Genomic DNA, 17,137 nt, shown 5'->3' with positions numbered 1-17,137 from the left:
TTGGAGATTTTAAATCATAATAGGCATTATTAAATGGTATGAGGTATCTCTACCTCATTTAAATCATTTTCTCAAATGATAATGATGAATGGTTGACTTAGGTCAACATAAATTCATGTGTGATGGTTTGAGAAATTAAATCTTAAGAAGATTCAATGAGAGGGAATTATTCCTCAAGAATTAAAAGGAAACTATCATTTACATATATAATGAGAGGAAATTATTTTTCTTAAAAATAAAACCATATCAACCCACATGATGACAATGTGATAATGCTAGAATAGTGGGTGTGATTTATGTGTGTGCTTTTTATAGCCCTTGAACTTGTGTGGTGATTGTATACCCCGTATTCGTATTTATAGACGCTAGTGCCGAAGGCTACGAAGGGACGACGAGAACAGCTACGGAGAAGAAGGAGGAACATTTTGATCAATACACCAACCAAGGCAAGCTAGACTAATGCAAGTTATATTGTGGCAAGCTAATATTCTTGCAAAGTGCAAAGCTCTACTAGAGCAAGGCACACTCACCAATTACTTTATGCTTCATGATCCCATCCCAAGTTTTATTCTTCCAAACTTTTACTTTGTTTATTATAACTTGCTTTTATAGTTAACTTTGGTCTAGAGATAGAGTACTACAAGAGTATCAAACTTAGCCTAGAAAGCTATAAGTTAGTTAGCACCCCTCATGACTAGTTGCTAGTGCTAACAAATAAATTTGACTACTCTAGATGGGAATATGTGCAATGAAATGACTTCGAAAACCTTGGAATGATGATTCATTCTATTGAAAGAATTTGAAGGAGAATATGATTTGAGAAGGACTTGGTGAATTTTACGAAAACTGATGGTTGGGTTCGGATGCGATACCATTCCAATTTACAAGTACCCCCACAATACACGATTATGGGTAGGGCTTAGACTGGAAGTTTATGTGTCTTAGTATGGGTTCCCTCTAAACAAGCGTCATCGGGGTTATGCCGAAAGCTGCCTCCACAACAAAAGAAACGACGCTAAAGAGGAGATGAATGTCCGGCCCAAGCCCTGTGCAGTTCCCAGGTTGACAGTTGGTCTTCACTGGGAGGCCAAGCTCATGGGGAGAGGTACCTATACTAGGATATGTAAGTGAAAGGTTATGGTTGATGATCCGCGTACTGAGTTACGATTATTCGGGGTTACCCACGACGGATGTAATCAAAAGTTGTGGCACAAGCGTACAACCTCTGCAGAGTGTAAACCTATTCGAATAGCCGCGTCCACGGTTAAGGACGGTTGGAAAGGCCATACTGTTCCGTCATCAGACCATTTTACAAAACAGTGACATATGATTTGGGACTTGAACTTGAAAAGGGAATGGTGGTTTTGACTTGTATTACAACAAAGGTTGTGGGAATGACACTAATGTTCCCACTTGAGTTAGTTAGCACATGAAAGGTCTTGATTTCAAATACTTGTGAACTAAAATTGGCTTTATGCAAAAGAAACTAGAGCTTAGCACCCCCTTACCCGCAATGTTCGTACTTACATTAGTATTAGTTTGCGAGTACTTTAAAGTACTCACGGCTGTGTCCCTGGCTATTCAAATGGCCAGACTATGAAGAGGAGCAGCAGTACAAGGAAGATGGACAGCAGCACGTCTACGACAACTAGGACTACTCCTGACGTCAAGCGTTGGCCTGTGGACTATAGAGTCCCCTTCGATCTACGCTTCCGCTATGTATTTGTGATGTGTGTTGAAACAGTAGTTCAACTATTATTGTAATATTGGATCATGTGATCTACCTTTGTAAGACGATTATGTGTTGTAATAAATGATGACTTATGATATTCAACTGTTATGTCTCGCAACAACAATATTCCTGGGATTGCGATGTATGGCATAACAGGCATCTGGACTTAAAAATCCGGGTGTTGACAAGTACCAATGGAGGAGGATGCTTTATTCCAGTTGCAAGGATGGCACAGTTCTGTTAGGACTTCCTCCAGCAGGCAGACTCCATGTTGTAGTGAGGAACTCCATCAATCATTAGGATAGGATAACACAGTTGTATTTGTGTAACTCATAAACCACTTCCTCTACAGATTGAAGTGGATATCCCAGGTTCTATCAGTCAGGAATAAAGAGGCAAAGGAGATTGTGTGCATCAAAGGGAAATCTAACACTCGGGAGCATACAGTGCCCTACCTTTGTGGTGAGCCAGCATGTTAAATTATGTTGGCTTTCCTTTGTCTGTACATGCTGTTAGCATACACGGTGTAATGGAAAATTGGGCATGAAAAGTTATCTCAATCAATGGAAACTCTATTGCTGAATGATCTGAGCTGCATTGGGAAATAAAAAAGTTATAATTGCTTTTCCAGAGTGCTTAGGCTCTTTATTTTCAGTCTCAGACTAGTTGTGGCATTTTGTTGCAGATAAGCTGATCAATGCTACCAATCTAGGCCAGTCATGTTGTGGTGTGAATATGATTAGGCTAAATCTTAACGCATTGTAATTCTGAATGATCCTGAAACTGCACTTAGTGCCTTAGTGTTACTTCACTTGCTGCCTGGTGTTTGTACATTTAAGCTCTGCATTTTATATGGATGATACTGTAATTTTGGGAGCATTGTGCAGTTAATTTTATCCATGCTTAACTTGATTTATTCATGCTCATTCCTCTGTTCTGTTTCTGTCTAGCCGGCGCTGAGGCTCATCTCTGCTATGAAAGGAGGCTGCGAGAAAGACGGTAGCATCTACAACTGAAAACTGCTGTGTTAAGTGGGCCCCAGATTTATATGATTTGGTAACAGTCTCTTATGGATCATTCAGTGACGAGCCCCCAGCAGCATCCGTGGTTTAGGAAGGACAAGGGAAGCAGTGGCAGCGGCCAAAAAAGCATGGAAGCAGTTTCCTGCACGAGAGTGTAATGGTGGTCTAGGGGAGGGTGTCATATTTTTTGTGAATATAGATAAGACGGCTGTAGTAGTTTTTTTTTAGCTTAAGCTGTAGTAGAATATAACCCCGCAGGCCTGTAGTAGGGTTCTGTACGTAGCCTGCCTGTATGTCATGTTTGTTTGTAGGAACGACCGAACTGACGGTGTCTCCTATCCTGCAACATCATGTTCCGACGATTTGCCGTATCTCTGTTAAGAACCAATTGTATACCAGCTGAAAGTTTATTCTACTCCCTCCGGTTCATATTAATTGACTCTAATATGGATGCATCTAGAACTAATATGGACCGGAGGGAGTACCTCCTATGTAGGAGCTTCAGTCTGGCGTGGTTTGTGTATGCGAATTGATGAAATATGAGTCTGGTGCAAGGCGTGCAGTCCTTCGAACCGAAGATGAAATTCAGTGCTCCAGTCTGGAACGAAGTACCGAACGTGGTTTGAAGTTCCCTCAGAGTAAAACAAAAATTGATAACTCGTTGTGTTGATGAGCTGACGTCATGTGCTCCTGAATAGAACAGTATTGGCTGTCGCTTACTGCGTTTGGCTGCCTCCTTGTCTTTGAATCTCCCCATTGGTATCAGTATCATATAGATATAGCAAAAAATCGATCTATATTTTACCCCCAATCGGATTATGAAGTATGCTTTCTCTAGATTGACGAATAGTGGAATGTACCTATGGTCTACCTAAAAATACAAGAAATCCAATGAAACCTGGGAACAAGACTCACTTTTTCAGCCGCTGCTACATTACTTGAATCGAGTCAAATCTTGTTAGATTGGGCCATCGGACTAACGATAGCCCAAAACAGCCCATTTTGGCACAGACAGAGTACAGGCCTGGTTTGGGACTTTGGGTTGTGGAGGGCATCTAGTCAGTCTAGACGCTGCGCTCCCAGGAACACGCTCGGACGGACGGAACGCCGCCGCCCGTCGCCGTCGCCGGAAAAGGAGAAGGAACGAGGTATGCCCCCTTCTCTGGTGTTCCTTGCGCCGTTGGTCGGTTGGTCCCTTTTCTGACGAGCAGATCCGCTTGATTTTCAGGGGGGCGTGTATTATTTTTTATCATCGACAATTCTTTTGTGGAGAAATTTCGTCGGTCGATTTGTAGCTCTACGAGGCCCTAATTTGTGGAGCACCTATTATCACCATGGAGGCTGTACATACATGAATCATGGTGGTAGCACGATAGCTGGAGCTTGCACGGTTTCCATCTCGGAACTCGCACCCGTCTTCCTCTTCTTGTTCTAGTCGGACCCGGCGCTGCTGTCTCCTCCCCCTTCCTTTAAATAAAGGGCATCGCTTCTGGCTCATGGCTTCCTAGGGGGATCCGAGGTTCCGAGCTCATCGTTGTTATCCATGGACATGGCGTCCAATAATGTCTGCCGCCACCTCTGTGTAAGCTCTTGCTGAACTTTTTTAATTTTGTTCATCCTAGTATAAGGTAATGCAGTGTTCTTGCTCACTGTATCTATTCATGGGTTGCAGAAAGCGCGACATGAGGAAGACAGGCTCGGCACGCTGTCCGATGATGTTTTGCTCTTAATCTTGGGGAGGGTTGACCTTTTGACGGCGGCAAGGACCTGCACTCTGTCGACACGGTGGAGGAACCTGCCATGGTTGCTCCCCGAGATCAACCTCCATGTCAGGGATTTCCTGCCCGCCCCACGCGCAGATTACCCTACCGATCCCACTGATTGGATAGATTTTTACTCTCAGATACCAGCTCAACACATAGATCAGTCAATGGCATCCCTGGCAAGAGCTGCTAGGAGTTTCTTGCGCATCAAACGCAGCAATACCGTCGCAAGGATGTCCGTTGAGATGTACCTGGGTGGCAACTACTCACATGACATTGGCCTGCTGGTCCACGGCGCCATTGACAACGGCATGGTAAAAGAACTGAACCTCACCATTGCGGACGACAAGGCTCCCAATGCTTGCAAAGATGCGGATATGCTTCAGAAAGCTCAGGACGTGAACAGTTTTTTCGGTACCTATCCTAACATGCTTCCTTGCCTCACGAGGCTCCAGCTTTATAACCTGCATTTTGCTGAGGGGGATATTCATCACATCTTATTTGATTGCTGCAAGCAGCTGCAGCACCTTAGTCTGGATCATTGTGATGCCGGGAACTGTTCCGTGTGGCAGATAAATGCACCAAATTCGAGTCTGAGAGTTCTCGAAATCTACTATTCTTGCTTGAAGAGGCTTGACTTGCTCTGCCTGCCTAAACTAGAGCAGCTCCGTTTGGACATGTGGGTGCATTATGAGCCCCCCCTGCGTTTTGGTTCTGTCCCATCCCTTAAGGAATTATTTCTCCTATCTGATGCAAAACTCGAACAACCGGAGTTTAGTTTAAGCCAGCTTCTAAATGGTGCAACCAGCATACATACTCTCAATTTAAACTTTCAAGGAGAAAAGGTAATTTCATATCTCAGTACCTATTTGTAAGATGTGCTTCTAATTTCATAACTAGGGATTTTATACTTGCACAAGATTAGGTTTTTCTGTTTCATGTCGTGTTCCAAGATATTTTCTTTTACTTATTATTGCAAGATAGTGTTCGTTAATATTATTAATAGCAAATGAATAACCTTCTCTTTTTGGAAAGGACTAAAGTTAACACAGCGTTGCATTTTTTTTCTTAGCTTTGGATTCAGCCAGAAAGAGAGCAACTCCGCTATGCATTCAAAAAACTAAGGAAGCTATCTATTCATGGCATATATGTTGAATTTGACCTGTTATTTACAATGAATCTCCTTGAAGCTGCTCCAACTGTTGAGATATTTGATATCGAGGTATTTTTACTCATTCCTTTCTCGATTGTGGTAGTAGAACAGATATAAGCATTTTCTGGTCGTGTAATAACAAAATTTAGAATAGTGTCTCTTACATAATTCTGTCTTTGCTCTTGAATACAGATGTTTGAACATTCATGTGTCAAACCATATTGGTTAAGCGTTGGTGCTCAAAGAGTGCAACCTTCGTGGAAGATGCCTTGTTTCACAAGCTGCAGTAAGTGGCAATTGAGAGAGCTCCAGGTTGCAAACTTTAGTACCCTGGTGGGCCATTATATGTCATTGGTACGTGCTGTGATGGATCACGCACCAAATTTGGAGACAGTTCTCTTCAAAGAATTCAGACGATGCAAGGATTGTGACAAAATGGCTGCAATGCCTCCTCGAGTAGGAGGCATGTTTCCAAGGGGCAAAGATGAGCAAGAAACCATAGTCAAACAACTTAGAGACAACAGGGTCTCGTCCTCACCGCAGATAATTTTCAGAAGTATTGTTTCAACAGTTGTATTCTGAACTTAAATGCGGTTTTGCGTGACAATAGAAGTTGTTAGAATATTGTTGTAACATTTTCTTAAAGAAACATAATATTGTGGGGATATTCACTTTGGCTCATAGGAGCATTTGCCACCCAAATCTGAGTAGATGATGGGCAGTTAAGTCACAGATTGTACAGAAATCTGCACAGGAACAATAAAACTTCTTGGCATCAAGATCCTGCCAAATCAGCTACTGCATAATGCAGCAATTCGGGCACAATTTTCAGATGCAGATGGTAGATCGAAGATTCATCTTGAACCACAACAAAGAAACCATGCCCAAGTACCCAACTCCCCCCAAAAAAAATGGTCCAAATCAAATACAACTGGGCATTGTTATTATCATCATTATATAAAAGAAAACAATCAGCATTGTGCAAATGTTCTACTGCATGTTTACCTTGCTTGCATCCAACAAATTTGATAGAACAAGAAGACGACAGTTATAAGGAATATCAACACATCACGATTATCAGAGCAATGGAACTAAGCAACTATCAGAACAGGAACGCGACAGTTATAAGGAATATCAACACCTCATGATTATCCAAGAAATCGAACTAAGCAACAACCAACTAGTAAAGCTCGTCGTAGTCGTCGTCATCTGAGGAGGAGGAGGAGGAGGAGGAGGAACAAACTGGTGCAGGAGTTGGCGGCATCTGTGAGGAGGAAGTTGGACCAAGGAATCCAATAAATCCATCCATGGCAAGGTCATGTGCACTTGGCGTCCACTCCCGCGTGACAAACTGGCCATCCGGAGCTGTGAAACCCCAGGTAACCGGCGCAATTGCCTTGGCTGCGGCGAGGGAGGCAGCGGAGGTGGGACTGCTGCGCTCGGCCGCTGGGAGCCTCCAGATGGCCTTCGACGGCCGCTCGGCCGCTCGGCGTGCGATGCGAGCGCGGCGGGCTTCTTCCTTGTCCGCCGCGTCACGGGCACGGCGGCGGGCTTCAATATGCCCGATCAGAAGACACCCGGCGGCCTCGTGGATCTCCCGGCGCGAGGAGTTGGCAGGCATGTACTTGATCACGCCCTTCTCGGAGTGGTCGACAGGGAGGAGGAGGGCGAGGAAGGAGCCCGGGTCAACATCGAACATGGACACGGCCAGTTGGCCCTCGCCCCCTTGCGCGGCGTCCTCAACCATGTTGGAGGCGAGGTCAGGGAGCGGCGGCGGGACGATGTCGGGGAAGGCGGCGAGCGCCGCGAGGTCGTCCACCTTCTTCCCGTCGGTGACGTCGAACGCGGTGAGCGCGTCGATGTCCTCCTTCGTCGCGCCGGCGAACTCGAGCGAATCGACGCCCTCGTCCTTCATCGAGGCGGCGAGGTCGTCCACCTTCTTCCCGTCGGTGAGGTCGAACGCGGTGAGCGCGTCGATGTCCTCCTTCGTCGCGCCGGCGAACTCGAGCGAATCGACGCCCTCGTCCTTCATCGAGGCGGCGAGGTCGTCCACCTTCTTCCCGGCGGTGAGGTCGAACGCGGTGAGCGCGTCGATGTCCTCATTCCTCGCGCTGGCGAACTCGAGCGCATCGAGGCCCTCCTCCTTCCTCAAGGCGGCGAGCGCGGTGGTCGGCGGGGCGAGGCCGAGCGCATGGACGCTCGCATCCTTCCTCGCGGCGTCGAGGTCGAGCGCGTCGACGTCCGCATCCTTCGTCGCGGTGTCGAGGCCGAGCGCGTTGACGCTCTCCTCCTTCCTCGCGGCGTCGAGGTCGAGCGCGTCGACGTCCGCATCCTTCGTCGCGGTGTCGAGGTCGAGCGCGTTGACGCTCTCCTCCTTCCTCGCGGCGTCGAGGTGGAGCGCGTCGACGTCCGCATCCTTCCTCGCGGCGTCGAGGTCGAGCGCGGTGACGTCCTCCTCCTTCGTATCGGCGGCGAACTCGAGGGCGGCGACATCCTCCTTCCTCGCAGCGGCGGGGTCGAGCGCGGTGGTCGGCGCGCCGAGGACGAGCGCGTCCACATCCTCCTCCTTCCCCGCGGTGGCGGGGTCGAGCGCGGTGGTCGGCGCGCCGAGGACGAGCGCGTCGACACCCTCCTCCTTCCCCGCGGCGGCGAGGTCGAGCGCGGCGGTAGGTGTGGAGGCTTGCTTGGGCTTCTTCGCGGCGACCAGGTCGAGCGCGTCGGCATGATCCTCCTTCCCCGAGGCGGTTGTGCCGAGCGCGGCGACATCGGAGTCCGCCTTCCCGGCGAGGTCGGTGCCGTAACTACGGCACCTCTTCCGAACCTTGGAGCTGTCGCTTCCTGTCATTCCGCGATTTGGTGGGGGTTTGGGGTGAGGAGGGAAAGGAAAGGGGTCGGCGGGTCGCAGTGCGCTTATATGGTGGTGGAAGGGGATGCGAGCCTGGGAGGGGACGGAGGAAGGAGACGGCCGACGGGCGGCTGTTTTCGAAATTTTGGGGCGTGGTATGGATGCAGAGTTTTGCAGAGCACGCATATCCGACGGCTATCTTGATCTCCCAACTAAAAACAGAAAGAATAATAGTAATAGCCTTTGGTTATTTTGTATAAGTTCGAGATTTCTCACATAACCAAATCCAATTCTGCATTATAAGTCAACAACTACTATTCTGCCGAACTGAATAAATACATATATTCTTAAGCATATGCTTCTTTTTTTCTTTCTTTGAGGTTTTGGGGCAAAAGCTGAGCAAGGAAATAAACTAGTTAATAACAAAGTGACAAACAAATGCGATATATTTTGATTCAAAATAAAACCATTGATTCCAAGATGAGGTACTTGGAACATGCTGGATACTGCCTTCTCCCAATAAATATCTCCATATTTACAGGGGATCATGTTTGGGGTTGAGCTTCTAAGAGCATCTCTAATCAAAAGCCAAAAAAAAAACTTTAGAGCATCCTTTAACAGCCTAACTGGCACCTAATCGAAAGCCAAAAAGGTTTTCGAGAAGCAAATATCGAAATCTGGCGCCAAAAATCCCTCCTCCCCCTCCTATATTTGCTCAGCCGTGAGGTCGATGAGAAAAAATCCACTCCGTCCGCCGCCTACTCTCCCTTCGCCGTTCTGCCCCCCACCGCCCCTCCTTCCACCCAAACCCGCAGGAGATGGCAGGATCCCGCCGCCGGTCACCACCGCCTATCCGCGGCGCCTTTCGGGGCCACGGCGCGCCTCGTGGTCGTAGATCGAGCTCTTCCGACCTCCCACCGCCGGCGGCACCACATGGCCAGTACCACGGCGTGTGGCAGCGGCAGTGGGGGACCTGGGTGGCCGAAATCACCGACCGGAACACTGGCCAATGGCTCGGTACGTTCGAGTCGGCATGGCAGGCGGCATGGGTGCACGACGTCGCCAATGTCCGGTTCCACGTCTCCGACTGTGGGCCGCTCAACTTCCCCACTCGAGGGTGAATCCATGTCGGAGCTCTTCTCCCCTCCGAGCCACGGCCGCGCCGCGCGCATCGCTCGGGAGCGACTCGAGGCCGAGGCCGTTGGCGAGAGGTATTTGGCCGAGCTTGGTCGGCTGAATCCCGGCCGGCGTCACGGCAGAGTACGCCGCGAGCCGCGGCCTCGTCTCTTCAGCGGCACCTGCGGCGGCGGGACCTCCTTCTTCGATGGCGGCCTCGTCTTCCTCCGTGACGGCGGCGACGTCTTCCTCCGCACAGGTGCAGGTCGTCATCGACCTTTGCGACAGCGACAACTCGGTCGAATCCTTCTACGCCTGGCTCGACGGCCTCGACGAATAGGTGATCGTTTCATTGCAATGTGTTTGATGAAATGTCTAGTAGAAGATTGAAATATAGGAGTTTAGATTTAGGAGATCGATTCCGGTGGCCGAAGTTTAGAGGAGCAAGTTTTTTCTCATCGGTGAGCTATTTTCTCCTCTAACATTTAGGAGTTCGATTAGAGATGCTCTAAAACATGATGTTATTTTGGCGCATCAACACAGGCTCATAGGTGATAATCCTGAGGGATAATTGGACACCATGTGGTAATCTAAAAGCTTCTTCAGAAATTAATGGATCAAAAATATAGATGGGTGGCTCATCTCGTTGACCCTGCTACCAAACAATGGAAAGTCAACTTTTTTTTTGAAACGAGGCAAAAGTTTTGCCTTTCATTGATATAGGAGAAAGAGTTGGCCCGTTTATGAGGAAAACTGGCCAAAAACCGTTACAACACGACACCACACGCCAGCCCCGAGGCTGCGCTCCACACGGGTCGACGACCAACCAGGTCGACACCACACCTCAACGCAACAGGCGGAGGCGAAAAGATCGGAGCCACCGCTCCAACTACCACACCGACCCCGAGGCCGCGTCCCACCTGGCCGAAGACGAACCCGCCTCCACCGAACCGCCAAAGCGAGGCCCCAAGAGGCAAAGCGACACCAGAGCGTCGCCCTCGCCCGATCCCGTGAGGGATCTAGGGTTTCCCCCGGAGAGCCCGGGCGGAGATCAAGAGACACCCGCTTCTACGACGCCTTCAAGAAGGAAGCGGCGCCCACGGGCGTCACCATCGTCGGTACTGGCCGGCCGCCAAGACAAAGCTTTCGCCCAGCGAAGAGTCCCAAGAAACTCGCGCCCGCCCAAAAGAGGACCGGCACAGACTACCACCTGCATCCGCCGTATCGCGAACCCCGGAGCAACGCGCCTGTAGCCAATGGAGCATCGCCGAAGAACACCGTGGGAGCCGCCGGAACGCCACATAGAGGGGACGCCGACCAACACCAACACGGGGCCCGAAGACGAACGCCGAAGCCAGCAGACAAGAACTCCCAGATCCGACCGCCATGCCGCCCACGCGGCCACCGCAACCACCACACCGCCGAGAAAACCGAGGCCGCCGTCCCGTCGCGCCCCTCACCGAGCTCCTTCTCCCAGGAACATGCCGCGCCCGCCCTGGCCTCCACACGCCGGCGACGGCACTCCACCACCGCGCCGCACGGCCCCAGCACGCAACCACGCTACCATCGCAGACCTCTCGCAGCAACCTCGTGGCCAACCCGAAGCCGCCGCCGCGCAGCGCTCCTGGCCCAGGGCCCTCGCCGTGGCCGCCGCCGTGTTGCCGTCCACCAAACAACCACCACTCGCCGGAGAAACGCAAACCGGCCAGGCCATTGCAGGAGGCAGCGGATCCGGCCGCCGGCCGCCAATCCGTCGGTAGCCCAGGCCGCAACGACGTCGCCCCCGGACGCAGGCCCGCCGAAGCCCAGATCGGGCCCGGCCGCAGCAGCCCCCGCGCCACCGACTTGGTATATGAAATTTGTAACCCTCGCGATGTCAATTAAATCCTGCAGATCGGACCGCCTTCTTTCCAAGGGGATGATTTTGTTGCGCGGTATCATGGAAAATCTGTGTGTTTTCTATGAAATCTGCCTACATACTAGCCTGTGAAAATCCTTGTGGTGAGAGATATTTTTGGGCTGTAATTTCGAAATCAAAAGTGCCTCAAAAGGTACAGGTGTTCTGCTGGAACTAGCAACTGAATCTCTTGCTGTTTGCGGGATGGAACCTGAAGATTGTTTTCACTAGAGGCTGGCTCCTCGCCGGTCCTGTGCGCCCAAATTCCAACACTACCATCTTCACTGAACACTGAAAACTCACTTTAGTGTTCAGAGCAAAAATTATAGAGAAAGTGATGCAAACATTGTAGAGTAACTGCACGGTGCTGCTTATGTGCAAGTACACAATAACTGATAGCATAATCAGAAAGTTGGTACCAAGAAGACACAATATGAGCGAAAATACGGTGGTGCACTCAGGTGCACCATACCCTGATATGAAAAAACATTCGAATAACCCTATATAAATGTGTCCAAAAATTTGAAATAATTCACGCACGTGCATGTCACCATGCTACTTACTCATGTAAAATTTGAAGAAAAAATTCGAATTTTTCTGACCTACACAAAAAAGAGAAGATAGATTTTCGCTATATTGTGAATAGTACGTGTATACTGCTATATTGTGAACAGTACATCATGTTATTTTTGTGTAGGCTACATAACATAATATTTTTGTTCCCGATTTGACGTACGCATGTCTGCATACATTTCCTACCAATTTAATTTATGACACATTTTTTTTGTAAATTTCTGACGTGTTTTCAATATAGGGTGCGCGCGCACCCGAGAGCCAAAAGTGCGCGTTACAATATGAGACACTACATAGTTGATATAACATACTTTTGACAGACCAAGAGGCATTAGCAGTTGTGTGCCTAAGTAAAATGTACACCAAAACAAACATAGCCGCCGGTGTTGTGCCCCCCCCCCCCCCCACTACATCACGGTACAGATTTGAGGGCACTTTTAAGTGCCCTTAAATGTGAAAAATGTGCCCTCAAAATTTTTAAAGGCACATAAAAATATGCCGAATTTACTTGCTACTCGGAAAGTATTAAGAGCACTTAGAAAATATGCCCTAATAGATATACCTTTTAGGGCATATTTTAGAAATACTTCGAAAAGTTTTGAGGGCACATTCAAAATATGCCCCGAAAACTTTTGAGGGCACATTTTGAATGTGCCCCGAAAAGTTCAAGGACACATCCAAAATGTGCCCCGAAAACTTTTAAGGGCACATCCAAAATGTGCCCCGAAAACTTTTAAAGGCACATCCAAAATGTGTCCTGGAAAGTTTAGAGAGCACATCAAAAATATGCCCCGAAAGTTTAGACGGCATATCTAAAATGTGCCCCAAAAACTTTTGAGGGCACATCCAAAATGTGCCCCAGAAAGTTCTAAGGCACATCCAAAATTCATTTTACAAATGCAGTGTTGCATGTATACAAATGCTGCTCTATTCAGTTTACAAATGCAGTAGCTCACACAATCAAAGTGCACAGTTTTAAAATGATGTAGCTTTCTAATCATATAGCATTTCAAAATTCAGAAAAACATTCAACATACAGTGTCCACACAACCTAGGTAGACATATAGCATTTCAAATGTTGTGTGCATACAGTTTACAAGAATCACAATTTACAATAATCACAGTACACATAACCCGACACGGAGCCAAGCTTGTGAGTGAACTACTTGGTGTCGACCACTTCCCTGGTGCCATCTAGTGCACGCTTGCCAGCCGCCTCACGCACTCCCTTCAGTTCCAGACACAACAACATATCAAGACTTAAATATTATGTAAATAGATACCGCTAGAAAGAAATGATTCAGTCAGTTCTATCCAAAAGCATACAGAAATGCGATGGTGGTAGTACCATTCATTCTTGGAGTTCACATGATCAAAAGCAAAATGATGTGGAAGGCACATAGCAATGCAATTAACAGAACTACAAAGCCTCCTATACAGTTCAATTAACAAAACTACAAAGTCAGGTCTCACAAAGGCAGGTCTCACAAAGTCAAGTCTCACAAAGTCAGGTTTCACAAAGGAAGACTTACAACAACTCCACTCAGGGGCTCTCTCCAGCACGGGGTCGTATTCAGGGCGCACCGAGCAGCGTAGACAGCTGCTGCTACAATCAATGATGTGGGGTATATCAGCATAGTGTACTGAACTAGCAAAAGCTCATCGTAAAAGAATGCTATATCCTTGAGCTGCACTAAAAACAAGTAAGGAAATGTACATTACAAAACATCAATCTGCAGTAGAATTACTGAAAGCTGAGTCAGTGTATTTTAACAGTGACTTACGAGGGAGCACTTATAAGTTTGAAACAGTAAGAAGTACCAGGTGGACTAGGAAAGTTCGAATATACAATTGCAGTATCCTATTAGCCAAAAGAGAAGGCCTAGTATGACCAACTTGCCTTTGAAAGGTCGCCAACAGTACATCTTTTTCTGGATAATGTTACATTTTAACAGTCATTTTATCTAGGCTCGCCAACAGTATGCAGCATTCACAATTTAAAACAAGATGATGTTACATTTTATCTAGGAAAGGATCTACAGCAACCTACTACCAGCCAGCAGTACTTACATGAAAGAATAACAAGCATCTAGGGGTTCAATAATTTATTACTGATGGACTACAGGTGTTCATGATAGTTTGAGCTTGATCAATTGATGCAATTCTCGAGATCGTGCTAAGCTAATATGATGCTTATAATTGCCATCTTCAATCAACTAGAACTTACTTAGTATTTGAAAAGAAAACTATTTTTCTTCAAGACTGTATATATATGTTGCAAGTATGAATCACCACGGATGTTTCATCATACAAAATTATGAGTTTTCCTACAGATTTAATATATTTATAACACCATAATTCATTTCCTATGAATCAGCAAGACAAATAGATACAGCAAATATGATTTCTTGAGTTAATAGTTTAGAAATTATTTGGTTCATAGAAGAGCTTGTTGTAAGAGAAGCAGCAACTAAAGACAAAACTGAACTTTGAGATACTGAATGAAACAACAACACACATTTTCCAGAAGGCTTATCTTAACAGACAAATCAAATACTAGTACAAATTTGTCGCTGCAGGCATTCAAAATAAATCAAACAGGAGCATGTTGTGATACCAGCTATTGCTCGGACCTGCAATCAGCAATATTTCAGCTGCAACCTGAGGTGAGTCCTTTTTTGACAGAGACCAAAGTAAAATAGTTGTAGCATCATGTAGTGCAACACCATAATTCATTCTATATGCTACCATTAGTAAAATATAAATAGACATACCAGAGAGTGAGTAATGAAAATGATAAGATAGTGTAGTATAGGATTTGGGAATCAAAGCCACTCCTACATAATAATGGTTTCACTATTTACAAAGAACCTAGCCTGCCTAGATGTCTCAATAATATTATGGCAACAATTGCGAGCAGCTAAGCCGAAACATTCTGTGGCAAAGGGGTGTGTTGAGCACCAAGTCCTACAAAGAAAGAGCACCATGTATACCAAAAAATATATCCTCCATGGTTTTGCACGAGGGGATTTTTTAATCGGATGTTTTGCTGTCTATACATACAAACAAAATAATATTGATATCCTATGAACCCAGTATAAAGACCTCTAAGTTTGACATATTGATGTTAAGCTCCAACCATAGCTTGCTGACTCAACAAGTCGGCATGAGCATAGTTAGTATAGGAATTTGATATCATAACTCTATAAGATTTAGGACACTTTCTAGATGAGATAAAAATTATGTAGTTTGTTGGATGAAAAAAGCTTATGGTAGGGAGTCAAGGTCTCAGGTCGCTATATCATATACATATACAACCTACTTCACTTATTCAAACAGATAGCTCAATCACCTAAGGTAAAATTCATGATAATCTTTTCAATTTTTTGATAGGCACATGCATTTGGTGTGAAAATGTCTGCTGGAAAAGAACATCATGGATCTAAACTTGGGAATTGCTTGTGTGCATCCAACAAAGCCTGTAACTAGTTGCCAGAGGACCCATAAGACAGATGCAAACATGAAGATGATGTGAGATAATGAAAGCAAATACGATTTCCGTAAAGTAAGTTCAGAGCACCAGCTGGTACCCTGCAGCCTCGACTTCACTGTTAAGAACATGCTTCCAGAGAAACACATGCCCTGCCAACCAAGAGTAAGAGCATGGAGCTTTATAGAAGATAATAAACTGTAAGTGCGTAACTGCAGATTCACATTTAGATGCTTGACATTAGATAATTATTTAAATAATCATATCGTACGCTTTAATTGTGGAGCAAACTTTATAGAGCTTAATGAAAGTGAACAACAGCACAGATCCACTTCAAATAGTTTCAATTTCAGGTTTCAGTCCCCCACCAGAATGTTCACCAAACCTAGCCAATCAAACCACCAAAAAGCAGTTTATTCTCATGGGTATATTCTGGCTCATGCCCCACCAATCAAACCATACTACATGTAAGACATCACACACAACACAACACTTGCATGGTCATTGAGGCATTTCATCAAACAAACTAGAGGCGCACATAAATAGATCATGGTGAGACCCTGCTGCCCTGAAACAGCTGAGCTGAGGTGAACCGAGGAGCAGAGGTAGATACCTACAGGGTAGGAGGGGGTCTTCTCCCAGTGCGACTTGCAGACAGCGGCGTCGTAGCTGAGGGACCTGAGCCCGTCCGCCACTGCACGGCGGCACTCCGCCTTGCCCTTGCAGGTCCTGCCGCACCTCTCCGCGATCCGGGACGCGTTGGCCAGAAGGTTCCGCTCCTCCATGCTCGCGTCGCGCTCTGCACCCAACCCTGCACACGAAGGGCTTGGTCAGTTCGTTCCTACCAATTTGGGGGTTTCGCTTGCCATATATGTGCAGATGTCGGTACCTCGAGAGCCTCGAGTGCCTAGCCGGCCGCGGCGGGGGGCGGTGCAGATGCAAGGCCGAACGAGAAGAAGAAGTCCTCCTCGCCGTCGCTCTCCTCGTAGTTGTTGCCGCTGAAGCAGTTGCAGCGCCCGGGCAGGGGCCGCTCGGCGACGGCCGCGGGCTTCTCCCTGAAGTTGAGCACATGCGTTCCAGCCCCCACCGACCCCGCCTCCCTGTTGCCGGCCTACGACTTCTCGTCCCCCGCGGCCGCGACCCGCTCTGAGGCGGAGACCCTCACCAGCAACCTCTGGAGCCTGGAGCCGCGAGACCCGCGACGGCGCGACGGGCAGAGGAGGCGCATGCGCGGGACGGCGGGAGTCCGCGGCGGCTTCCCATCCATGGCGGAGCAGCGCCGGAAACGGCCGGCCGGGATCGGCCGTAGCGGCGGTAGGCGGCGGCGCGGGCGCATCCCCAGAGCTGGTGCGTTGCGTGAGGAACGAGAAAGAGAGAGTTGATGTCCAGAGTCCAGACACGAGACGAGATGAAGGGGAGAGGTTTGGGTCGGGCCTGGGTTTAACCCGGCCCGGCTGGACCTTCGGGCTCGGGCTTGGGTTTGAGTTGGAAAAGAACATCATGGATCTAAACTTGGGAATTGCTTGTGTGCATCCAACAAAGCCTG

General features: G+C 47.6%; 1 protein-coding gene, 1 long non-coding RNA gene and 1 pseudogene across 3 annotated transcripts; 2 read left to right on the top strand and 1 right to left on the bottom strand.

Annotated features, from left to right (window-relative positions):
- Window positions 1-1,919: 1,919 nt before the first annotated feature.
- Window positions 1,920-3,167, top strand: LOC124678148. Of its 2 annotated transcripts, XR_006994354.1 has the most exons (4): window positions 1,920-2,008; window positions 2,085-2,194; window positions 2,683-2,731; window positions 2,815-3,167. It is a non-coding gene; the product is annotated as an uncharacterized LOC124678148 (long non-coding RNA). The 2 variants fall into 2 exon arrangements; XR_006994353.1 differs by having other exon boundaries at window positions 2,683-3,167.
- Window positions 3,168-3,951: 784 nt separating this feature from the next.
- LOC124675067 lies at window positions 3,952-6,400 on the top strand. The gene is made up of 4 exons (XM_047211127.1): window positions 3,952-4,336; window positions 4,427-5,362; window positions 5,590-5,739; window positions 5,863-6,400. The coding sequence occupies exons 1-4, from the start codon at window positions 4,298-4,300 to the stop codon at window positions 6,250-6,252; spliced, it is 1,515 nt and encodes a 504-aa protein (XP_047067083.1). The 5' UTR covers window positions 3,952-4,297; the 3' UTR covers window positions 6,253-6,400.
- Window positions 6,401-11,664: 5,264 nt separating this feature from the next.
- On the bottom strand, window positions 11,665-16,858 carry LOC124671322 (annotated as a pseudogene).
- Window positions 16,859-17,137: the final 279 nt, after the last annotated feature.

Source organism: Lolium rigidum, chromosome 7 (assembly GCF_022539505.1).
Source record: "Lolium rigidum isolate FL_2022 chromosome 7, APGP_CSIRO_Lrig_0.1, whole genome shotgun sequence".
In the NCBI taxonomy this organism is placed as follows: Eukaryota; Viridiplantae; Streptophyta; class Magnoliopsida; order Poales; family Poaceae; genus Lolium; species Lolium rigidum.
This window is presented reverse-complemented; position numbering and strand designations above follow the sequence as displayed.

Coding starts and splice junctions, on each gene's coding strand:
- LOC124675067 (XM_047211127.1), top strand. CDS start 4,298: ATGGACATGGCGTCCAATAATGTCTGCCGCCACCTCTGT. Junction 4,337..4,426: donor ATGTCTGCCGCCACCTCTGT/GTAAGCTCTTGC, acceptor CATGGGTTGCAG/AAAGCGCGACATGAGGAAGA. Junction 5,363..5,589: donor TAAACTTTCAAGGAGAAAAG/GTAATTTCATAT, acceptor TTTTTTTCTTAG/CTTTGGATTCAGCCAGAAAG.